This window comes from Emydura macquarii, unplaced genomic scaffold, assembly GCF_026122565.2.
Source record: "Emydura macquarii macquarii isolate MOO-44397 ecotype Brisbane River unplaced genomic scaffold, CSIRO-AGI_Emac_v2 contig_1790, whole genome shotgun sequence".
NCBI lineage: Eukaryota > Metazoa > Chordata > Testudines > Chelidae > Emydura > Emydura macquarii.
The window spans coordinates 4,892,343-4,916,102 of NW_027131927.1; the positions used below are offsets into that span (position 1 = coordinate 4,892,343).

At 54.3% G+C, this 23,760-nt stretch overlaps 1 protein-coding gene across 3 annotated transcripts in view; it reads left to right on the forward strand.

The window, feature by feature from the left end:
• Positions 1-23,675, forward strand: part of SUPT5H (SPT5 homolog, DSIF elongation factor subunit) — a 32,254-nt gene extending 8,579 nt beyond the window's left edge. For 2 of the 3 annotated variants that reach the window (XM_067556763.1, XM_067556764.1), the window contains exons 5-30: positions 2,776-2,787; positions 3,588-3,657; positions 4,733-4,801; positions 5,591-5,656; positions 5,892-5,922; positions 6,097-6,165; positions 6,381-6,632; positions 7,113-7,202; positions 7,655-7,725; positions 9,185-9,290; positions 10,312-10,405; positions 10,591-10,727; positions 11,102-11,257; positions 11,359-11,505; positions 12,304-12,450; positions 12,989-13,114; positions 14,955-15,039; positions 15,242-15,346; positions 15,911-16,013; positions 17,110-17,237; positions 17,590-17,695; positions 18,004-18,162; positions 18,623-18,791; positions 18,976-19,179; positions 20,868-20,963; positions 23,190-23,675. In XM_067556763.1, the coding sequence (XP_067412864.1) occupies positions 2,776-2,787; positions 3,588-3,657; positions 4,733-4,801; positions 5,591-5,656; positions 5,892-5,922; positions 6,097-6,165; positions 6,381-6,632; positions 7,113-7,202; positions 7,655-7,725; positions 9,185-9,290; positions 10,312-10,405; positions 10,591-10,727; positions 11,102-11,257; positions 11,359-11,505; positions 12,304-12,450; positions 12,989-13,114; positions 14,955-15,039; positions 15,242-15,346; positions 15,911-16,013; positions 17,110-17,237; positions 17,590-17,695; positions 18,004-18,162; positions 18,623-18,791; positions 18,976-19,179; positions 20,868-20,963; positions 23,190-23,333 (2,942 nt within the window). In that variant the 3' untranslated portion in view covers positions 23,334-23,675. The remainder of the gene's footprint in view (positions 1-2,775; positions 2,788-3,587; positions 3,658-4,732; positions 4,802-5,590; positions 5,657-5,891; positions 5,923-6,096; positions 6,166-6,380; positions 6,633-7,112; positions 7,203-7,654; positions 7,726-9,184; positions 9,291-10,311; positions 10,406-10,590; positions 10,728-11,101; positions 11,258-11,358; positions 11,506-12,303; positions 12,451-12,988; positions 13,115-14,954; positions 15,040-15,241; positions 15,347-15,910; positions 16,014-17,109; positions 17,238-17,589; positions 17,696-18,003; positions 18,163-18,622; positions 18,792-18,975; positions 19,180-20,867; positions 20,964-23,189) is intronic. The other variant, XM_067556765.1, reaches the window with a different exon arrangement.
• The last annotated feature ends 85 nt before the right edge of the window (positions 23,676-23,760 follow it).

Sequence of the window (23,760 nt, forward strand, 5' to 3'; positions counted from 1 at the left end):
TTCTTTTCTCAGGCCTGTCGCTGAGGTGCTCTGTCAGGAAGTCACTTTCCCTCCCGATACCTCAGTTTCTCCTCATCTAAAACATTGGGGACTTGAATCTTCCTCTGTACTGCACGTTGACAGTACTCAATCCATAGAAATGTGTCCGTATGTGGGTTTCAGATCTCACGATTAGCTCCAGGATCACAAGTCCCCTGAGTTAGGCTGAGGGAGGGGAGCCAGCCATATGCAGCCTAGTTTGCCTCTAAGATCACTTGCCAAAGTTGTACTAGTGTTTAGGAGGGAGAACAAGGGCTTTGTGTAGTAGAAGCTGCAGTAGAAGCCTCAGCAGGTCCCAGAAGAGCGTTAACGTTATAGTAATGATGGTTAAATTGGCTAGCATAAATAGAGCCCTGATGCACACGAGTGCTCTGGCCCAGCCAGAGGTGGTGAGTTATCGGAAGAGTGGCTGCTCCCTGTGTCTTGAGAATCCTCTTCTGCTAAGTTTAGGGACAAAACATTTTTTTTGGATACTACTTGCCCTTCTAGCCCAGGACAACCAGCATGGCTCTGGGAGAGGGAGCTGGTTTCTAGTCCGGCTCATGTATCATCTAAAGGATTGATAACCGAGCTGTGATTGTAGAGCCGAATTCTGCTCCCAATTCCACAGCAGACAGTGGGGTTGTGTAAGTGGAACTCAAGGTAGAATTTTTATCTTTGGGTCAGGCGCCATCTTTTTATTCTCTGTACAGCACTTGGTACAATGGGGTCCTGGGCCATGAGTAGGGCTCATAAGTCTTTCCACAATATCCCTAGAAGCAACAAAAATGTACAGCAGCTAGCACAACAGGATTTCTGGGCCATGACTGGGCCTCCGAAGCGTTACAGCAACACACATAATTCATAACGGTGCAGAAGCTAAGAAGCTAGGCCGATCCCAGTGTGAATGTGGGGTGCTGGCTGTGTGAGTAACCATCTTTGAGCTTGGAATGGCCTGGGATTCCTGTCAGATGCTGGGTTTGCTTCTGTTTTTGTAAGTCACTCTTCAAAGTAGAACGGTGCTCCAAATTGGGGCCTGGTCAAACCCCAGAAAATGTTGTGGAAACTTTGGCAAATTCCAAAGCATCTTTTGTGGTGATCCAACTCCCCCCCACCCCCCACCCCTGAAATTTCCTGTGAAATAGTTTTGTTTGCGACACAGGAACTTTCAGAAACAAATCCTCTGCCCCATGGCTCTGGAGACATAACCCCCAGTATGTGATTAAGCTGACCAGTCAGAACTGATCATTCAAAAAGCTACTTAGCAGACTGACCAATGGGTTGATTTCTTTTCTGACTGAAAATTTTTGTCTCAAGTGTTCCAGACATGTGGATGAAAGACATTCACAACAATTTTTGAAAACTGGCCAAATTTCAAACAAAAAACAAATTGTTTGCAAAATTTTGAACTAGTTTAGTATGTTTCTAGTTACGTTTTTAGCTGAATGAAACAGTGGTTTGCTGCAGTGCGAGTACATGCTAGAATCCATGGCAGACAGAGAACTGTAAGATGCGTGAGAGACCTGGTGTTTACGTATCCTATCTAGTATAGGTATGGGATGCCAATTAGGGCTATATTTCCTTGATCTCAGCCAGTCTCCTTATCTGATGCCCTTGTTTCTTAAGCAGAATCTATACTTAAAAGCCACTTTGGGGTAAAAGGGCTCTGCTGTCTGTATCAATCTGTGCTCCATGCTCTAATGTGTTGAGAAGGGCAGGCCCTGATTTTGGCCATGAAGCCTGGAAGAGTTGTTGTCCCCATGGGAACATTGTGGGGTCTGCCTGTGGCTCTGCTTGTCTGCCTCCGCTTTCTGTGGCTGGACTTGTTCAGGTAGCATCTCCTTAAGAGCCTTTTCCTTGGTGGCGGAGGGGATTCCAGTTTAAGTGGTATTTGTGTCTGGTGCTAGTGAAAGGTGCCGGGTGCAGCAGCCCTGGGGCCCCTAGCTACAGAACAGACCGCAGCGTTGACTTGCCTGTGTACCCCACCTCCTGCCAAAGTGTCAATCCTGTCCCAGGCTCTGACTGGACCACGGGTTCATTGCCTACCTAGTGAGCCGAACGCTCCTGTTGATTTGCCAGCATTTGGCTGGCGAGCAGTGACACGTGTCGCCTGCAGCACTTAGCTCACAGGTCAGGGTCACTGGCACCTCCTGGCGATCCTGGCTATGAAATGCTAAGGCTGCCACTCTGGAGTCATCCCAGCCATGAGGTTTGGCTTGTTGCAGGGGGTCAGGGCCAGCAATTCATTCCATAGATGTAAAAGTTGGAGTGGGACCATGCCTAGTGGGTAGAGCACCGGACCAGGACTCAGGAGACCTGGATTCTCTTCCCAGCTTGCCACTGGCCTGCTGGGTGTCCTTGGGCTAATTGCTTCACTGCTCTATGCCTCAGTTTCCCCATCTGTAAAATGGGAGTAACCACACTGATGTCCTTTGTGAAGTGTTTTGAGATCTCCTGATGAAAAGCACTACATGAGAACTAGTGATTATCAAGTACTTGGACTTCCCGGTCCAACCCGGGCCATAAGAGGTTGAAATTCTTTGCCATGGCAGCCTGCCCACCTCGCCAGGTTCTCCCCGTCTCCCACTTGTGTTTGTTTTTTTTATTTACGTGCATTTCATTCGCACCTGCTTGGTTTGTGCCACATCTTAATTTTGTTCCTTCCGGTTTTCTGTTCCCCATTCACCCTGTGATTGGTTTTGATGCTATTATTTGGCTCATACTGTCCGCCCTCCACCACCTCTGCCTCCTGAGCAGAAGAAATTGAAGGTAAGTCTGTTTTTCATTCCACCCCTGCCTCTTCACAACCCTCTCCACCCCACCCCTCCCCTGCCCCTTCCCAGTGCCGCCTTGTCTTTTCCCCTTCCTTTCAGCCAGGTGGGCTCCAGGAGCGATGCTGGAGAAAGTGTCTGACCCTTGGCTGAGTTGCTGTTCTGGACGGTGCAGCCATAGAACAGGATGGGGGTGTGGTGAGGGGAGAGGGGCTGATCGGACAGAGGCAGTGGGTTTGCTATCTCCAATAGTGATCACAGTAGGCTCTATCGCACTGTAGTGGCATGAAACCAGCAGTAGCCATACGTGATCTCTCTCGCTCTGTACCCCTGTGGGTTCTTTGTGCTTGTAGCAGCTGCAGTGGGGGGCTCTGACTCTTTCCCCTGGATTAGTTTGTGGCTTGACTCTGTAGCAGCCGTTTTTATGTTGGGGCAGAGCAGGAGAGGTGGTGCCTCGATCGGCGAAGCATGGTGGAACTGAGTTGAGCCCAGTGCATTTGCAGTGGGGTTCGTGCACTCAGTGATCCCTTTTCCAAACACCAGGTCCCAACAGGTGCCCAGTTCGCTGCCTTGCTCGTGTGCTACAGTCACGAGGGAACAGTCTGAGTTGGCTGTGGTGTGCAACTGAATTTTGCTTCCCCTCGATCTCTTCCCTTCCCAGAACTCACCTTTGCTTCGCTGATCGACTGCCCTTGGGTGGTTGGCCTTGTTGCCAACCGCGTACAGAGCTCTTCCCTCCTCCTCTCTGCCCCCCAGCTGTGCTAGGTGGGGGCTATTTAACCATTGTGTCTCTTGCAGCCTCCAACATTGATAATGTGGTTCTGGACGAGGATCGTTCTGGGGCCCGGAGGCTGCAGAACCTTTGGAGGTGATGTTACCCTTTGCTAGGGTGGAGGGAAAGTCGCGGCTGCGGGTGGAGGCTGTGGCCTTTGATGTATATGTGGTGTTGTCCAGTTTAAACAGCACGCATGTGAGAAGGGGAGTGTTACGTGGAATGGGGTGGGTTCTGAGTGACTACAGAGAATTCTTTCCGGGTGTCTGGCTGGTGAGTCTTGCCCACATGCTCAGGGTTTCAGGGGTTCCTAACCTTTTCTCTGCCGTGGCACACCTTGGTACCTTTAATTATTTTGAGGCACACCACCATATAATCGCCAGATGAATTCATGAATATTCATGAGCCAGTCCAGAACTCTTCAAGTAGTTTTTAAAAAAAATTCCAGGGCACACCTGTTGAGGCCTGACGGCACACAAGTTGGGAAAAACTGGTGTAGCTGATCGCCATATTTGGAGACGGGAAGGAATTTCCCCCAGGGCAGATTGGCAGAGGCCCTGGGGGTTTTTCACCTTCCTCTGAAGCATGGGGCACGGGTCACTTGCTGGTGGATTCTCTGTACCGTGAAGTCTTTAAATCGTTATTTGAGGATGTCAGTAACTCAGTCATAGATTGGGGGTCTATTACAGGAGTGGGTGGGTGAAGTTCTGTGGCCTGCGTTGTGCAGGAGGTCAAACTAGATGATCATCATAATGGTCCCTTCTGACCTTATAGTCTGAGACCTTCACTTCCCAGCACACAGGCGGAGCTGGGGAGGAATCATCTCTAGGGGTGGCAGTACTAGGGCTTGCCGCCAGAGGGAGCCCTAAGTAGGTCCAAGTGCGCCCAGCAGAGGGCAGCGGTGCCTGTGCCATATGCACTGTTAATCCAGGTGCCCTACCCCCATCTGCTGGGGAGACCTGCAGGCGTCGTCCCAGAGCAGTGGCCTCACTGCCCTAGTGTGAGCTTGGGTAGGGAAAGGAGCCCGCATCCGCCTTGTCTCCATGAGGTCTATCACCCCAGCTGAAGGTGCCGTGTGTGCAGGCTCGCTGGGACTGGGGGTTGCACACCCCAGAGCTGCAAGCATCATTCCGGTCTGATCCCTCACACCTACTCTGCCATGTCTCCACAGGGACCAGCGCGAAGAGGAGCTGGGCGAGTATTACATGAAGAAATATGCCAAGTCCTCAGTGGGAGAGACGTAAGTGTGCGGGTGTGTGTGTGTGTGGGGGGAATCTCTCCCTTACACCTGCCCCCAGGATCCTCCAGGCTAGGTGTGGCCATGCTCCTGTGTGTGGATAGAGGTGCTCCTCCAATCACCCCAGCCATCAAGGTCAGCTGCTCCTGCTCCTTCCTATCCCCCTGGGATAGATATGCCTTTAATTCCCTGATCTCCACAGGGAAGCAGGCTCCATCTGACCCCAGGTCTCCTTGGCCTGGAAGCTGAGTTCTTTTCCCGCCCCTGTTCTTGCAGCCTGGAAAGGGAACAAACAGATAGAGGCCGTCTGTGCTGCATGAATCCCTGGGAAAAAGCAGGACCCTCTCAGTCTGCTTCAAGGACCTGCGGTGTTTAGAGACGAGCCCTGCAGAGGCTCTGTCTGGTGTAGCTGACCCAGCTGGTGCTTTGGCTGGTTTGACTGTGCGGGAAGGGGCTGGCCTCCTGAATGTAGCCTAATGCTGGCTGGTTGTAGAGCTGTGGTTCTCAACCTATTTACCACTATGGGCAGCATATGCAGCTTCTTATGTGTGATGTGGGCCGCATCCACACAATATATTTACTACCTGTGTGGCCCTGAGGAGGTCACATGGGCCGCAGCTGTGTGCTGATTGGGCCGCGGGTTGAGAACCACTGTTCTAGAGTGTCCATTCTCCTAGCTTGGTTCTGAATAGGTGCAGATAATTCCCCTCTTACCTGCTAGGTTACAACTCCCCACTCGTGCTGTGGTTGCTGGGCCTGACTTTTCTCCCTACCCTTCTGTTTCCCTTCTAGAGTATACGGCGGCTCCGACGAGCTCTCGGATGACATCACGCAGCAGCAGTTACTGCCTGGGGTCAAGTAAGGCCCTTTTGCCTGTGAGACCGTGCATCTGGTGGAGGGCGGAGGGAAGGTCATCCAAGAACTGGGAGCATGAAGGGTAGAGCAAGGAATGGGCTGGGGCACCAGGCCAGGAGTGGTGGGCGAGGGGGACCTGACACAGTGGCAGCCATGGGCAGTGGTACAGGTTGTGGGGGAGCACGGGCACAGAAGGTTATTTTGCTAACAGCCTTTCTTTTCCTTTCCTTCTACTCAGAGATCCCAACCTCTGGACTGTGAAGTGTAAGGTACGTTCCAGCAGTGGAGGATGCTGTTGAAACACCTCTAAACCCCGAATCATGAGCTTCAGCTGCCGCCTGGCTGGGTTTTCATTAGCAAACGCCGCCCCCTCTCTGAACTGGGTGGGACACCTCTGGCTATAGACTTCTCTCACCGCGGCCTCTCTCCTTCTCTCTCCCCAGATTGGAGAGGAACGTGCCACAGCCATAGCCCTGATGAGGAAGTTCATCGCCTACCAATTCACAGACACGGTAGGTATGCGGGGGGTTCCTTAGCCCCAAACTCAGTTCCGGGGTGGCTTAGCGCTGTTGACCACAGAACTTGTTGAGAAACGGGTGTGGATTCTGGGGCTCCTGACTTGAGCTGGGCGTCCTGCTCTTGATCTGTTGGGAGGATTGGCTAGGCTGGCACGTGCCTGAGGCCAGCCCCCGTATCTTATGTAACTTCCCTCCCTGCCCACCCACAGCCCCTGCAGATCAAGTCTGTGGTGGCCCCCGAGCACGTGAAGGGCTACATCTACGTGGAGGCCTACAAGCAGACCCATGTGAAGCAGGCCATAGAGGGGGTGGGCAATCTGCGGATGGGCTACTGGAATCAGCAGATGGTGCCCATCAAGGAGATGACGGACGTGCTGAAGGTGGTGAAGGAGGTGACCAACCTGAAGCCCAAGTCCTGGGTCCGGCTCAAGAGAGGCATTTACAAGGATGACATTGCTCAGGTATGGGCTGTGGGCGCTAGCTGGCTCAGAATGGAGGGTTGGGAGCCTCCAATGCTCAGACAACTGAGGTTGAGATGTCTCTTTACTGCCAACATGGGGAGGCTCTGAGCCGGGGCAGGCGGTCATCGGAGTCCGTGGCATTGTCTTCAGTGGAGCAGGAGCTGAGTGCTGGAAATCCTTGGCCTTGCTGTGAGTGGGAGTGTGGGCCAGAGATTGCAAAAGGGATGGGTTTGATTCCCAGCTCTGTTCCCAGCTAACTTGACACTGGACGAGTCACTTAGGCTCTCTGGAGTTCTCCAGAAGGAGAGTGTACGAGAGCTGCCTTTTCTCCTTGTGCAGTCGTGAGGGTCCTTCCACTGGAGGAGCCCCCGCTGTCTTACTATCCTGCTGCCCCAAGAGCTGCTGCGAGTGGGATTGGCTGTCCCTGGCGTCTGTCGCTACCCGCCTCCTCCCCTGAGCTCACGTCATCTTCCCTTCCAGGTGGATTACGTTGAGCCGAGCCAGAACCAGATCTCGCTGAAGATGATCCCGCGGATTGATTTTGACCGGATCAAAGCTCGCATGAGCCTGGTACGTTGGCTCTGAGGGTTCCCTGAGCTCTGTTCTGCTGAGGACGCAGGAAGAGAAGAGTCCGTCCACGCTGGTGCTTCAGGGCTGTTAAATCCCTGATGTTCCTCCTCTGGCAGTTCCAGTTTGGTGGGCTTCAAATGGTGGCATGTTACTGGTGCATTGGGCTGTGTGCATCCCCGTAGTTACCCAGCTGATTACAGGGTGACGCAGGTTCTCTGCTGTAAAGCATTTACTCCAAGGCACCTCTCTGTGCAGTACTGCCCTAGTAGGGGCAGGTTCCTCCTTCTCCCAGCCCATGATCAGCAGAGCCCTTCGGTTAACTCCCCCAAAGAGGCAGGCGAACACCTTTCCAGAGGGTCTGTGGATGGCATCCAGTATCCCACCCCCATGGTCTGGCTGGGATTCCTGACCCCCAGGCCTGGTGATGACTGTTTCTCCCCCTGGAATTGCAGAAGGACTGGTTCGCCAAACGGAAGAAGTTCAAGAGGCCTCCCCAGCGGCTCTTTGATGCCGAAAAGATCCGGTAAGTGGCTGGTATCTTGCTGGGGATGATCCAGGGCGGGAGGGGCGGTGTGACGCTTCAGGGGGCACCTTACTACCCCTTGCCCTTAGCGCGAGGAAGCATCATCTGTGCCAGCCAGGCTCAGCTCCCCAGTGCCACCCGCTGGAGGCAATACAAGCCCTCCTCTGTAGGCCTTGCAAACTGTCCCACTGTCACTGCAGGTCAGCGATAGGAGCCCTCTGAGTGTTTCCCTGGAGTGCCCAGGCCCTGCTCCGTTGGACATTCACAGTATTTACCAACTTGCTGCTTCCAAAGAAATAGCGCACCCCGGCTTGCCACTTCACCGCGCCATTTTGCTCCCGGCACTTAGATAGGTTCACAGTGAAATCAAATACAAGTGTTTTTAACGAAGCGTGGAGAGTCAGGCAGTAGTACTGGCAACAAATGGTTACATAGAAAATAAAGTCATAACCTGTCTCCTGCAGCTTAGACCGCATTAAGATGATACTCTCATGTCTTGTAGAATGTTGTTCACCTAAAATCTGCGCAGCGCTTTTCATCCTGGCTAGCTGTGATCCTTCTTTCCCAAGACATGCCTGCTGTCAGTTTGCCTCCTCCTAGGTGAAGGAGTCAGTGGACTCCAAGATATCCCAGACCAGTCCTTTGTCTTTATTCATAAATGGGACCGACTTCTCCCCCAGCCCCACTGTTTGTTTCTTCCTGTAGATTCTGCAATCTCTCAATTTGCATCTGGCCCAGTCTGCAAATAGGCATACAACACCCAGTGCCCACACGGGCAGACAGGGAGATAGGCATCTGTTACCTCCTGCCCGAAAGGGGCATATGAGGTAGTCACATTCTGGTGACCTGCCTTAAGTCCAAGACCGTAAGAGTATAACATTCAGTATTGACATGTAACTCCTTAAATATTACCCGTACATATATTTTGCAGTGATTATGATAACCAGTGGGCAGCTGGCTCTTGGTAGACACCTCACATGCCACCCTTTGGTGAATATTATGCAGATATCCAACCCAGGAGATCTCGCTCTGTAAAACCCTCAGCACTTCCTGTCCCCTCTGCCAGTTGGCACCGCGGGGTCCCTGACTCGCAGGTGGAAAGAATGGCTATAGTTTGTCACCCTTCCATCACATCTTCCTCCAACTCCATCCGCAGGGGCACTGGGAGTTGGGCACCTTGAGTGGCAGGGGCCTCTGAGCCATAGGAAGGGTAGTCAGCCCCTCTTCCCTGCCCTGGGAGCTGGGTGAGTTTGCCCTGGCCTAGCAATCCAGACAACTGCTGGTGAGAGACCTAACCCTGGAGTCTTGACCTCCTCCAGCAGCCGAGGTAGAGCCACCATACCCTGTTCTTGTTAGGGCTCCCTGCACCCCTGCTGTCCCATTATGAAACAGCCGGTCCCTCCTCTGAGAAGGCTGCCACTGAGGGTGCCTGACCCTCTAATGCTCCCCCTCCCTCCAGGTCCTTGGGGGGAGACGTTGCTTCCGATGGGGATTTCCTCATTTTTGAAGGCAATCGTTACAGTCGCAAGGGCTTCCTCTTCAAGAGCTTTGCCATGTCGGCTGTGGTGAGTATCTGCGGCTCTGTGCTGAGAGGCTGCGTGATTGGCCTCTTGTCAAGGCGGGGCTTTGAGAAGGAGAGGGAACCGGGCCTGTCAAAGCCTAGGTTAGGGCTCATCAGAAAATGAGGTTTTTGGGGTTTTTTGCCCCTTCAGGAAACTTAATTTTTTGGTGAAAATTCAAAAACCAAAATAAGTTCTGGTCTGGAAATGTCACTGTGGTGCCTCATGGGAGTTGTAGTTCTGGTTCCTTGTGCTCCTATTTCCCACTATGAGCTGGGTTCCCTTGTTAGACTACATTTCCCATGAGGCACCACTGCCTCCCCTCTTGGAGGCACACCATGAAAGTCCATGGCCTCGGTCATCATGGGAGATGTAATCCAGCTGGATAGCCTGGTTCATGATCAGGAGGTGAGTTATCTGAACTACATTTCTCATGAGGCACTGTGGCAGCACATCCAAATTGAAATATTTTGGTTTTGGACACTTGTTTTTTGATGAAAGATTGAAATTTCCCATGGAAGGCAGACAGGTCTCACAGAAACCTCTCTTTAATCGGGAACCCAGTTTTCTGTTTAAAATCCCACGAGAGACAAACCCAGTTCTGAAGGAAAATTATTGATTTGCTCAGGGTGGGCTCTGCGAGGTCCCCCTCTGGGCATGTGCTGGGGTGGACAGGGATCCTCATATGGACATCTGACTGGGGGGGACAGGTTGCTGAAACCCCCATCTGAGTGTGTGTGGGGGGAGGGATGGGCGGGTTGTGTGTGCCTTTGGAGAGGAGGTGGCAAGATCCCCATATGGGCGTGTCATTTGCATCCCAGACTCCCCTATGGGGATTGAGATGAACCCACCCCTGACGTTAGCATTGCCCTGCCCTAGTCCCCTGCTGCTCAGCAGGGCAGGGAGCCTCACCCCTGGCACGCGGCAAGGAGTCTGAGGTCGGAGAGAAGTTCTGTGGGCGACGTTTGGGTTTCTGTCTCCCCTCCCTGTCCCTGAAATCTCTCTGCCTTTGTCCTTCGGATGCCAGATCACGGAGGGAGTGAAGCCCACCCTGTCTGAGCTGGAGAAGTTTGAGGACCAGCCGGAAGGCATCGATCTGGAGGTGGTTACTGAAAGCACAGGTACGCAGCGATGATTCATGCACCGGGGGGAGGGAGGTCTATCTAGTCCGTGTGGATCGATGGGAGGCCCCTGATTCTGCAGAGGGCTGTGCGGTAGGCATCCCCCCTTCCATGTGAAGCTTCTGCCAGGGAGCGATGCCCTCTGAGTGCCTTCCCTACGAGTCACACTGCTCTCCGTTGGACAGGGAAGGAACGGGAGCACAACTTCCAACCTGGCGACAACGTGGAGGTGTGCGAGGGGGAGCTGATCAACCTGCAGGGCAAGATCCTGAGTGTGGACGGCAACAAAATCACCATCATGCCCAAACACGAGGATCTCAAGGTACAGAACGGGTGACACTGGCCTCGGCCCCCCTGCCGCCTCCTGGGCTTGCATCCAGGCCCTTTGGCTGCCAGGGAGGATGGGGCAGTCCAACTGCAGGCCCAGCAGCAAGTATGTGATACTCCTGGCTGTCCCTCTATGGAGCAGCAGGCTCCTTGGTATGAGCCGTTGCAGCTTGTAGGACCAGCACGTCCCTGAATCCTGTGCCTGTAGTCCTGGCATCTCCTGAGTTAGCCAGGAACATCAGACAGTAGAGCTTTGAGCCCTGCAACAGGCAGTGCCTGCCTCCATCCTGCTATCAACCCCTGGCACCACCCGTCTGCCCCCCACCTGTCTCCTGCATCCTGCCCTAACCCCGTTCCCCCTCCACCCAGGACATGCTGGAGTTCCCAGCTCAGGAGCTGCGCAAGTACTTCAAGATGGGGGACCATGTCAAGGTGATCGCTGGGCGCTTCGAGGGCGACACGGGGCTGATCGTGCGGGTAGAGGAGAACTTCGTCATCCTCTTCTCGGACCTCACCATGCATGAGGTGAGTGGGGCGGCGGAGTTCTGGCCATCTGCCAGGCCGCGGCAGTTCCCTCTAACCGTCCCCTTCCTGGGCCACTCGCTCACTCACTTCCCCTCTTTCAGCTCAAGGTGCTGCCTCGGGACTTGCAGCTCTGCTCTGAGACGGCCTCCGGCGTGGATGTGGGCGGGCAGCACGAGTGGGGTGAGCTGGTCCAGCTGGATCCCCAGACGGTCGGGGTCATCGTCCGCCTGGAGCGGGAGACCTTCCAGGTGGGTGTGCGTTGCTCTCCACTCTCCCAGCGCCACCCACGCTAGGGAAGCCTGCACCGAACTGTCTCACTGGGGCGCGGACAGCCCTGACGAGGCAGCTCAGAACCGTTGCCTGGGGAGCTGCTGGCTTCTCTCTGGATAGGCCTGGCCGCTGGGTTCTGGGGCAGACAAAGCGACGTTTGCACTGGATCAGACTTAAATGTCTGGGCAGTCTGGCATCCTCTCTCTGCCGTGGGCCCATGTCCGACACCTCCCAGTGGTGCGCACCCAGCCAGGTTCCTTTCTGACCCCTGCAGTGTTCGACTTCTGGCCCAGGAGTGATGTTCATTGTAATGATTAATGGGATTGAAATGATCCAGCCACAGCCTCTGCCTGGCTCCAGGCCAGAATTCCCCATTCTGCCTGGCGGGTTCCTGTTTCTCCCTCCTTGGTCTGATGTCCGTGTTGCTGCTGGACTGCTCTGCGTACTGGCCTGATGAGGAGGGGCTGCTGAGTTTTCCCAATGTCCTTGCGTTTGGGCCCTTCTGATCTTTTCTCTGTGCTACAGGAGGCCAGGCTAGATGATCAGTAGTAGGCCCATAGTCTCTGGCTGGGTTACTGAAGTCCTCAGATCATGATTTAAAGACTTCAGGTTACAGAAAACCCACCATTTACTCTAGTTCAAACCAGCAAGTGACACAGGCCCCATGCTGCAGATTAAGACAACCCCCACCCTCGTGTCTCTGCCAATCTGACCAGGGGAAAAATTCCTTCCTGACCCCAAATGTGATGATCCCCTCCCTCCCGTCCCACGTGCAGGTCCTGAACATGTATGGCAAAGTGGTGACTGTCAGGCACCAGGCCGTGACGCGGAAGAAGGACAATCGCTTTGCTGTGGCCCTGGACTCGGAGCAGAACAACATCCACGTCAAGGACATCGTTAAAGTTATTGATGGGCCGCACTCGGTGAGGGGGAAAGGGGCTTCCCAATGGGCAGGCTCTGGGTTTGCATGTGCAGGTGGGTGGAGAGCATAACATCTCATCTGCATTTCCCCATCCCTCAGTGAAAGCGGAGGCCAGCGCCCCGCTGAGAGATCACGCCACCTCTGATGGCGCTCTTGCAACCTGAACCCCTTGCTGAGCAGTCTCTCTTTGAACAGCTGCTGCGTTCTAATTCCCCCACATCCCTGGGTTCCCCTGCAACTGGGTCCAGAGGTGGCTGCATTGCAATGGTGGGTGAGGTGCTCCCTCCTTATTGTCGGGAAGTGTGTGGAGATGAAAGGGCTGTAGAAGTGGGAAGGACTGTGCCAGTGCTGAGGTGCAGGCTCCAGGGACTGAGAGCTTTGGCCGCCTCTTGGCTCTGTGACATGCTCTCTCCCCGGTGGCTGTGAATTCGGTCTCCCTGCACTGCAGCTATGCTCTGCGTGTGCCCAGGTTAGAGGGCGTCCCCGGAATAACTCTTTTTCCTGGCTGAGCTCGGCCCTCCCTTCTTCTCCTTTCCCAGGGTCGCGAGGGAGAGATCAGACACCTCTTCCGTGGCTTTGGATTCCTGCACTGCAAGAAGTTGGTGGAGAATGGGGGCATGTTTGTGTGTAAGACTCGCCACTTGGTGCTGGCTGGGGGCTCGAAGGTAAGGAGCCTAGGGATACGCCTGGGGACTCCCCATAGCACGGCCCGTGGGACTTGCCTGAAGCAGACCACTGGGCAGTCCAGTCTCATGGCCTGCCTTCCTGCTGCACCAGGGTGGATTGAAAAGGCCTGTCTGTCTCAGATCTGCCTCCCCATCTCCATGAGGCTGGGTCAGACTGTCTAGTGCCTGTCTCCTGTCAGCTGCTTCTGGATGCTTCACAGGAGCATTGGGCGGAGTAGTTTTCTTCCAGATCCCCAGCTGGCAATCGGTCTGTGCCCTGAAACATGAAATTCAGCAGCCCCTGGCAACTTACAGAGACAGTGGCTGGAGCATGGCCCTGGGAAGCAGGACTCCTAGGTTCCCCTGCTCGTGTGTGACCCTCTGAGCCTCTCCCCTGGTAGATGAGGGGTGAGGTAGGGAAGGGAGATGAGATTCAAGTTAGTGAAGTACTTTGAGATCCTTGGCTAGGGGAGGGCAAAGGAGGCTGCTGGCCCCTTCACCTTGCGGGCTGTGTTCTCCCACAGCTGATGGGGAGGGCGGAACCAGAGCCCCCTCTGGGCTGGGTGGAGAATGTGTTCAGAGTGTACTTCCCCAGAACCAATGAGGATGGGAATGTAGCTCCCCCTTGCCTCATCTTTGTTATACTTGTAAAAGAAAAGACTAGCAGGATCTTATTCGGGGGGACAAAGCAACATGCCATGTTTATTGTACATGTAAGAATAGCAAAAAGCAGTCTCTCACACGCCCACACGCATTCATACCCAAGACGTTCTGAAAGCCGGTGTGATATGATTACCAGTCCTTTTATGCGTTGCTCGAGACAGCCTAGTGGCCAGCTAGATTTGGCACTAGGAGGGAGCCGGGCCTCCATTGGTCGAGAATCCGATGCTCCAGATGACAACTGCAGAATGAGACCCAAAGTTTCCATGTTTTTACCCCATCTTTTATACTTGCCGGCTCTCATGTAAGTCTATGGGCCTTCCTGTGTTGAGCTGCCTCTGGGTTCAGTATAGTTGTTAATCATCAGCTAATTGCAAGACTATTCTCTTGTTTCTAAAAACAACAAGAGCACCTTAAAGACTTACGAATTTCTGCGGGCGTAAGCGATGCATCTGATGAAGTGGGTTGCAGCCCACGAAAGCTTATGCCCGCAGAAATGTGTTGGTCTTTAAAGTGCTACAGGACTCTCGTTGTTTTTGCTGTATACAGACTAACACTGCTACCCCTCTGGAACTTTTCCTTTATTTCTGTACTTTGTTTGTTCCCAGGGTGGATCCTTCTGTACTTTAGGGTCGTTTATTTGCACTTTAGGGTCGTTGATAGGTATTCTTCGGCCTTCAGGGTTAGGATGGCAGTCCCTGTCTTTACTCCCCTTTCTGTTGCGAGATCAGTTTAGGTTGGTGTCTTTTTATGCCCTGCACATACATTCCTCACACACACAGAGAATTCATCAAGATATTTTTAGGTTCAATAGTACAAGTTTCAGGAAAGAGTTCACTTCAAGAAACTAACAAGATGGAGTCCACTAATGCCACACTAAACAGCGCTGTACCGTTATCAGAACAGGAAAGGAAAAATCTCTCTCTACCTTCATCTCACGTATACAGTAAAACGAGAAGTCTACATCTGATTTGTTTGCACAGCTTTTGGGGATGGCTCACACCCTGGTATCTGCTTGGTTCATTACTCAGTGACATCTCAGGCCCCCAGAGGGACTTTCCTTCCCCCACTCCCAGCTGTGCCTGTGGGAGTTGAACTCAGAGATTCCTTCCTTCCCCTGGGAGCCCCAGCTCTGCGGGCGGATTCCCCTGCCTGCTCTCACTTGCTTTCCCTCTTGCAGCCCCGAGACGTCACCAACTTCACTGTCGGAGGCTTTGCCCCCATGAGCCCTCGGATCAGTAGCCCCATGCACCCCAGCGCAGCAGGTGAGTGTCCGGCCTCGGTTCGGGGAGAGGCCGATTTCTGCAGGCCCTGGCTCACCCCAGTGTTTGTAGCGCCCCCAGCTGGCCCTTCCTGGGGGGCAGTGCAGACCTACGGTCCCAGGCGGGGCGACTGGTAACACTGGGGTGACATGAGGCTACAGCCCTGGGTACATCACCCTGCTCTGATCTCTGCCCCACTCCACAGGTCAGCGAGGTGGCTTTGGCGGAGGTGGGATGAGCCGAGGCCGTGGGCGCAGGGACAACGACCTGATTGGGCAGACGGTGCGGATCTCCCAGGGGCCCTACAAAGGTAATGGGCCTGTTGCAGTGGGGTTTTGGGGGCTCATGCCGGACGGGGCCGGTCCTCTCCCTTGTGTAGCAGGGCGGGAGGGGGCTGGATCGTTCCATGAGAATGTGGAGGGGAAGGGGGGACTATCAAGCGGTGAGGAATTCCTGGAGGCAGCATCTCACTTCAGAGGGAACACTCTAGTGGTTACAGCCAGTGTGGGTCAGGATTCCTGGGTTCTATCCCTAGCTCCATGGGGAGTGGGGTCTACTGGTTAAAGCAGGGAATCAGGACTCCTGGGTTTTGCTTCCGCTCCTGAGAGGCCGTGTATCTGGGCAGCTTAGTCTCTGCTGTTAGCGGAAAGCCAGCCCCTGTGTCCAATCGAACAAGGGAGCTCTGGATCTCAGCTGGTACTCTGCCCATGTGTTCTTGGCTTTGGAAGCCAGCAGGTGTGAATCCCATGCTGGCCTGTAGCCCGTTTTCCAGGTGGCTCTTGGTGATGCTCAGGCTGGGCACCCCCTGCCCCACACGCTTGGGATCTCCAAGACCTGCATCAGGTTCCGAGAACTGAGGCCTTGTCTCTTTCAGGCTACATTGGAGTAGTGAAAGATGCCACGGAATCCACGGCCCGTGTGGAACTCCATTCCACCTGCCAGACTATCTCAGTGGATCGCCAGCGCCTCACGACCGTGTAAGTGTGGCGGGTAGCGGAGACGGGGCTTGTTCCGTGGGGAGCCAAAGTTGGGGTGCTACACACAGCAAACTGCAATCCTGGGGTGCAGGGATTGGCTCTGGCCCAGATGGCTGCCCTGATGATTGCACTCTTTCGTCTGTGTTTGTACAACGCCTGGCATGCTGGGGGCCTGGTGCGTGACTGGGTCACCTAGGAGCTACTGTTGTAAGAACATAAGAATGGCCACACTGGGTCAGACCAATGGTCATTCTGGCCACTATCGGAAGATGGGATACTGGGCTAAACCCAGGTGCTTCAGAGGGAATGAACAGAACAGGGCAATTATTGAGTGATCCATTCCCTGTCGTCCAGGCCCAGCTTCTGGCAGTCAGAGGTTTAGGGACACCCAGAGCGTGGGGTTATGTCCCAGCCCCTCTTGGCTAACAGCCATTGATGGACCTGTTCTCCAGGAACTTATCTAATTCTAGTTTGAACCCCGTTATACTTTTGGCCTTCACAGCATCCGCTGGCAATGAGTCCGGGACTCAGGTTCTTAGCTTCTACCGTAATATGTCCCCTCCAGCCACCTGACTCCACAGCTGGGGCCTGTGCTGTAGGCTTGTCTTATGTGGGACTTGGATTGGGGCAGATCAAGCCCAGAATGGAGGCTGGCAACCCTGCCGCCCTGCCCTGTGGGTGAAGTCAGCGTTGATCATTCTGGGGGCAGAGCGAGATTCCCGTGTCACCCTAGGTGGAAGGGGAGCAGGGGAAAATTCCCTTTGAGGAGAAGGGGAACTGGGATGGCTTCTGGGCTATGGCGCTGCTAACCTCTAAAACCCTGGCTAAAGCCAGCCCAGATGGGTATGACTGGCAGGTTGGTGCCCATGTGGGAAACTGGTCTTAGTTCAGTGCCCAGGGGCTCAGCACAGTTTGCAAACCCCTTCCTCCCCCATGGACAAGGAGGCTGGCCTCACTCAGGGGAAAGCCCTCTAGTGGTGGGCCATGTGTCTGGGGGGGATTGTCCTGGGCACAGCTGCCCCCCGGGCTGTGGATTGGCCCTGTGATGGTGAGCGGAGCAAACAAGTGTGTACAGCAAGTCCTCTCTCGCTGGCAGGGGTTCAAGGAGACCTGGCGGCATGACTTCCGCCTACGGCCGCACTCCCATGTACGGCTCGCAGACCCCCATGTACGGCTCGGGTTCGCGCACCCCCATGTACGGATCGCAGACCCCGTTGCACGACGGTGAGTGAGGGCAGCGGGGGCCGGGAGAATTGGGACGGTCCCTGGAGGAGGGGGCTCCCGAGGCAGAGGGTGGGGGCAGGACTGATCCCCAGGAACAGGCTGGAGAAGGAGCTGTCCAGCCGTGCAGTCGACCCACTCTGTCCTGTGTCGTGCACAGCAGCGGCTTGTATGCTGCCCGCGCTCCCTACCCCTCCCGAGGGTGCCGGGTAATGGGCGAGCCCGATGGACCTGCCGCTCTCCCCCAGATCCCAGTGAGTGATGGGATGGAAGAGGGGCAATGTAGGGTCTGGCCCCTCCCCGTCTCCGCTGCCTGGGCACGAGTGCTAACCGGACGCGGGCTGGGCTCTTTCAGGCAGCAGGACCCCGCACTATGGCTCTCAGACGCCGCTGCATGATGGCAGCCGGACGCCCGCACAGAGTGGGGCTTGGGACCCCAACAACCCCAACACGCCCTCCAGGTTTGTGCCTCTCTGCGCTAGTCGGGGGGGGGGGGGGGGCGGGGCGGGCAGAGAGGATGGCTGTGACACTGTCAGCCCACTAGGGGGCAGATGTGCAGGGTGGCTGGGCTGTGCGGGCTTCATGTGATGGAGGAGTTTAAGGGAATCTAATTGCATGTGGGTGTGACATCCTCTCCTGGAGAGCTCTGGAGAGAGGAGAACTGATGGGGGGATTACGTCAGTGTGCTCCTAAGGGGAGATAATGGGTGGGGGGCTGTGGATGTCGTTTTGTCTCCCCCGTGCTGTGCGAATGACGCTATCTCCCCCAGGGCGGAAGAGGAGTTCGAATATGGCTTCGATGACGAGCCCACGCCCTCTCCGCAAGGCTACGGGGGGACTCCCAACCCCCAGACTCCCGGCTACCCCGACCCTTCGTCTCCTCAGGTCAATCCGCCGTACAATCCACAGACGCCGGGGACCCCAGCCATGTGAGTGCGCCCGCCCGCGGAAGGGGGGCCGGGGGTGGATCTCTTTGTGCCCAGCATTTGGGCAGACCTGGGCAGTTCCTGGCGGAGGCTCTGCACTGCTGTCCAGCTGCGTTGCAGCCATTCTGATTCCACAAGGCCGCTCGCTTCCTCCCTCTCCAGCAGTGCACCCTGCTGCCTGACTCTAACCAGGGGGAGTGTCGCCTTCCGGCGTCTTGCGGTTACCCACCCGGAAAGGAGATATGCCTGTGGGAGCTTGGAAATAGACCTCCACCTTGTTGCCGGGGATCTGATCATGTTTCTGTTCTCACTCCGCTGCCGGTCCAGGAAAGCCTGGCGAATGGCGCTGATCTCTGATCCCTGTCTCTGTGGCTCCATGGACCAATCGGGGTAGATGGGCCCCCGCTGGGTTCCTAGTTCTATTTGTGTGCCCCTCCTCACTGCCCGTCTCTTCTCATGGCAGGTACAACACGGACCAGTTTTCTCCATACGCTGTTCCATCTCCTCAGGGCTCGTATCAGCCAAGCCCGAGCCCTCAGAGTTACCACCAGGTGGCACCTAGCCCCGTAGGCTACCAGAACACCCACTCGCCAGCCAGTTACCACCCGACCCCGTCGCCCATGGCGTATCAGGTACTGTCAGCGCTCTGGCTGGATACAACACCAGGCCGAGCTGCAGATCGCGGTTGGCGTAGCCAGATCCTGGGTGTGATGTGGTCTGTTCCAACAGGACTTCCTGCTGTGGCAGTGAGTGCTTAATGTCTGAAAGCAGAGACCTTTAACTCGGTGCTGCTGCCCTTTTGCTTTTTCCCTACAGGCCAGTCCCAGTCCCAGCCCCGTGGGCTACAGCCCCATGACACCAGGGGCTCCTTCTCCAGGGGGGTACAACCCTCACACCCCCGGCTCCGGCATCGAGCAGAACTCCAGCGATTGGGTCACCACCGACATCCAGGTCAAAGTTCGAGACACCTATATGGACAGCCAGGTGGTGGGGCAGATGGGAGTCATCCGCAGCGTGACGGTGCGTAGAGGCGAAAGCGACGACTGCGTGTTGTTGGGCCAGGGAACAATCAGATGGAGCATAAGGGAGGGTCGGACGGGTGTAATTACTAAGGAAGGGGGATGAAATAATTAGGGCTGAAATTAATCACATGTGGAAAACCTCTGGCTCGGTACCAAGGAAAGTGTCCTACCAGCAAGAACTACTGTGCTCTGGAATTGTCGTCCCGGGGAAATCTACTGGGTCCTGTATAATTGGGACTAGGAAAAGCCCTGGAGAATACTGCTGTAGGGAACAGCTCTGCCTGCAGGGGTGGATTAGAAGCAATTACCCAGGCTGTCGCTGCCTCTGAATTTTCTGTCTGATTTAATTCAGGATTTTTGTAGCTTCAAGGTTTGGATTGTGCAGGTGTTAGGAAGAAAGGGTGTGTGTGGAGAAACCTGGTCCAAGTCGGATCAAACTATTGCCTGCCTGCTGGGCATCACAGCTGTGTTGGTAGGGCCCTACCAAATACATGGCTGTGAAAAACACGTCCCGGACCATGAAATCTGGCTGTTGTAGCGGAGACCAGATTTCACAGGGCTGGGTGGCTGGAGAGTGGCGGCTGCTGACTGGGAGCTCAGCTCTGAAGGCAGCGCTTCCAGTAGCAGCAGCACAGAAGTGAGGGTTGCTAGCGTATAGGGGGTGTCCTGGGGGCAGGGCAGGGCAGGGCAGGGCCGAGTCGGCCTTATTGATGTGTGAGTGGGCGACCGTCCAGGGCACTGTGGTCACCACACACACCCCAAGGCCTCTTTAACTCCTGAGCGTTGGAGCTGGAGGAGGAGGTGGTGCAGAAATAAGGGTGGCGATCTCCCCACAGTAGTCTTGTGACACCCCCCTCACCCCCAAGACTCGCTTTTGAGTTGGGACCCTGAAATTTCAGATTTAAATATCTGAAACCGTAAAATATACGATGTTTAAAATCTTAGGATCATGAAGTTGACCAAAATGGACTGTGAATTTGGTAGGGCCCTATACTGGGTCTGGTGTCTGTCCTCCAATGTCTGTCTCTCCCCAGAGCGAATGGGTTTGATTTGTACAGGATAGTGCACGAGGGGCATGGAAAACAGTGCTGCCAAGATGTGGTGTGGTGAATAATCAAACAAGTCCAGTTGCCAGTCCAGTAAAGGGGGGAGAGGGCAAAATGAAGGGAGGAAAGGTGAGCTGTAAGAACACATTTAGCCAGCGGCAAGCACACAAGTGAAGGCTGTTCTGGACACCACAAACTGCAGAGGAGAAGGCTGCCGTGTCCACCTTTCTATGGGTATGTCGATGCTGCGAGGCAGGCCTATGCACAGGTAACCGCAGTGTTGCTGTGGCCACGCTAGCTAGATGCCTGGGTGTGTACTTGCTGAAGCCTGTGCAGCTGCGTGTACACAGCTTTTGTTACTCACATGAGCTAGATTAAAGCCCACCCGTGCTGCAATCAGAGCTTTGCTTGCCATGTAGATGTACCCTAAGTGGCTGTCGATGAGGGAACAGAGTTTCCTGAGATAAGTTGGAATCTTCCTGCAATTCCTGGAGGGCTTGCATCCTGGGGTGAGAAGAAATGAATTCTCAGGTTTGCCTTTGAGCTCAGCCGTGCTCTACAAGTGGGTTTTAAAGAGCAGGTGATGCTGAAGCCCTTTTTCTTGGTGTTGGCGCCTGACCGTGTTGTCTTCTCCTATCAGGGTGGAATGTGCTCAGTCTACCTGAAAGACAGCGAGAAGGTGGTCAGCATTTCAAGCGAGCATCTGGAGCCCGTCACACCGACCAAAAACAATAAGGTATGTTGACGTAGACCTGTCTGTCTGACAGCGCCAATCAAATTGCATTTCTAGCCTCTCCAGTGTCCTATGTAGAATCTGATTCTGAACATGTCTGTGTTGGTTCTTGATTATAGTAACTTGTCCCTGGTTGGTGTGGTAGTGCCTAAGGGCCAGCCATGGGGGCTCATTGTGCTAGGTGCTGTACAAACAGAGTAGGCAACGCCTTGGCTCTAGATTGTTAGGATTACAAAACCAGCACCACAGGGGTAGGAATTGACCCTCGGTTACTAATATGTCCCAAGAAAATAGTCCCCATTCACGCAGTGTAATAACAGTCATCCCTAGCTCTCGGCTAGCGCTTTCCATCAGTAGCCCTCAAAACACATTACAAAGGAGGTCACTATCATTATCCCCATTTGACTGATGGGAAAACTGAGGCACAGGGAGAGAGGAAGTGACTTGCCCAGAGTCACCCAGGAGGTTTTATCCTGTGTCTGTACAGGACCTGGCACAATGGGGTCCTGGGCCAAGACTGGGGCTCCTAGGCGCTACCGTAATAACCTAATAGCAATAAAAATGCACAGTCCCTGGCATAGCAGGGTCCTGGTCTATGACAGGCTCCTAGGCATTACTGTAATGCACCTAATAGCAATGAAAATGTAGTGCCTAATGCAGTGGGGTCCTGCAATCTAATAATAATCCATGGACAAGTCTTTAGACCAGTGGTTCCCAGTCTGTGGCCCAGGGGCCAAAAGTGGCCCGCGGGGTCTTTCAGAGTTGACTGCTGCTTCCCTCTCTCTGGCTGCAGAAGGAAGCAGCTGCTTAAGGACCCAGGCGGAGCATGTTTCTGTGGGGCTACAAGACCGGTGCAGGCTCCTTGCTGCTGCCAAGGGGACAGGAGATCAGCGCTCCCTTCCCCCTGGCTGTAGCAGGGAGCACGGCAAAGCGCTCTCCCTAAGGCGCTGGGGTCCCTGCTGGAGCCAGAGGGAGGGGAGCACTGATCTCCCAGCCCCCTGGTGGCAGAAGGGAGCCACTTCCTAGGGACCCAGGTGCAGCGCATGGGGCTACAGGATTCGTGTGGTTTCCCTGCTGCAGCCAGGGGGTGGGAGATCAGCAAGGAAGCAGCCTCCTTCTGTCTGGCTATGGTGGGGGAGAGGCTGCTGGCAGAGCTTGGTGGCCCTTCAGGATTGTAACAATGATACCTGTGGCCCTCGAGCCAAAAATGCTGGGAACCACTGCTCTAGTCTGTGGGCTCCATGGGCTGGGACCATGCTATCTTCCATGCTTGGGGGAATGCAAGGCATGCTGGGGGCTCCACTGGAAATGAAGAATAATCCCTTTGCCAGTTACGCTTGTCATGGACCCCCAGCAAGACTAACAGGGAGTTAAAGATCTAATGTGCACTCAGAATGGGCAGGTTTAATAGACGTGTGATGGTCACACCTCGCTTTGATGCAGCTGGTCTTTCCACGCTGCAGAGATAGTGACTATCAATATTACGGTGCCCGGACGGAGGCTGGGTGCCCATCGTGCCAGGCATGACACCGACACGGAGTAAGAGACCAGCTCTGTCCTGAAGAGCTTCCAGTCTAATAGACATTGAAATGGAGACTGCCTGCTTTCTCTGAGGTCACTTTGATATCTGTCCTTAGGGTCTCTTCCAACCCTGAGCTCACTGGACTTGCTCCCATGCTTCTCTGAACCCTTCACTTATCTTCACCAACCTTTAGCTAATCAGAATTGTATTGAGCAATACATGTGGTGGGGTGGGCTGTTTGTACACCTAAAGAGGAAGGATTGCCCGGTGGCTAAGGGGCTAATCTGGGATTCTGGACAGCTGGGTTCGTTTTCACTTGGACAAGTCACTTTGACTCTCTGGGCCTCAGTTTACCCATCTGTACAATGGGGATGATAATAATACATAGTTTTCATATAGGGTTTTCCATTATTGGATCCTGAAGCACTGCCCTACATCTCAGGGGGTTGGGAAGATAAATCCACTAAAGATTGTCGGGTAGCCAGATGAGGATCATAGATAGGAACATATTGACCCTATGCAACTAGTCCTATGCTCAGGCTATATCTCTTTCACCCCATGGCAGACCTAGATTACAAGGCCAGAAGGGAACAATCAGTTTGACCTCCTGCACCGCAGCCAGAGAATACCAGCCAGACCTGCTTGCATCAAATTTAGCAGAACCATAATCCCCTTACTCCTCAAGCTCCTCTGTTTGCTTTCTCCAGGTGAAGGTGATCCTGGGGGAGGACCGGGAGGCGATGGGCGTCCTTTTGAGCATCGATGGAGAGGATGGTATTGTCCGCATGGACATGGATGAGCAGCTCAAGATCCTCAACTTGCGATTCCTGGGCAAGCTGTTGGAGCCATAGGGCCGGGACCTTTTTAACAGTTGACCAGAGACTGGTTCAATGTGTCCTTGTACAGAGTTTGGTGGTGGGGGGTTGCTGCTTTTTTTTTTTTTTTCTTTTTTCTTTCTTCTCCCAGAACAGCTTGTGGTTGTTTTGGGGTTCATTTTTATTTGTAATGCTGCAGTTACGTCTCATGAGTAAATTGGGACCGGAGTAGGAAAAGCAGTGTGTGCGCGTGTGGAGAGGGCAGGGATAGAGGCTGGGGTTGGTCCCGTAGCACTAAACGTGCTTCATCTCCTTCCTCTTGAAAAGAAAAACCACTTGCTATGCCTGCATTTCAATAAAATCCATCTGTACCACGCACCCCGCGTGTGCTTGGTCTGTATCAATGGAGAGGCTAGGATGCAATAGGCTGACTGGATCCCCTGCTATACTCATAGGAACCAGA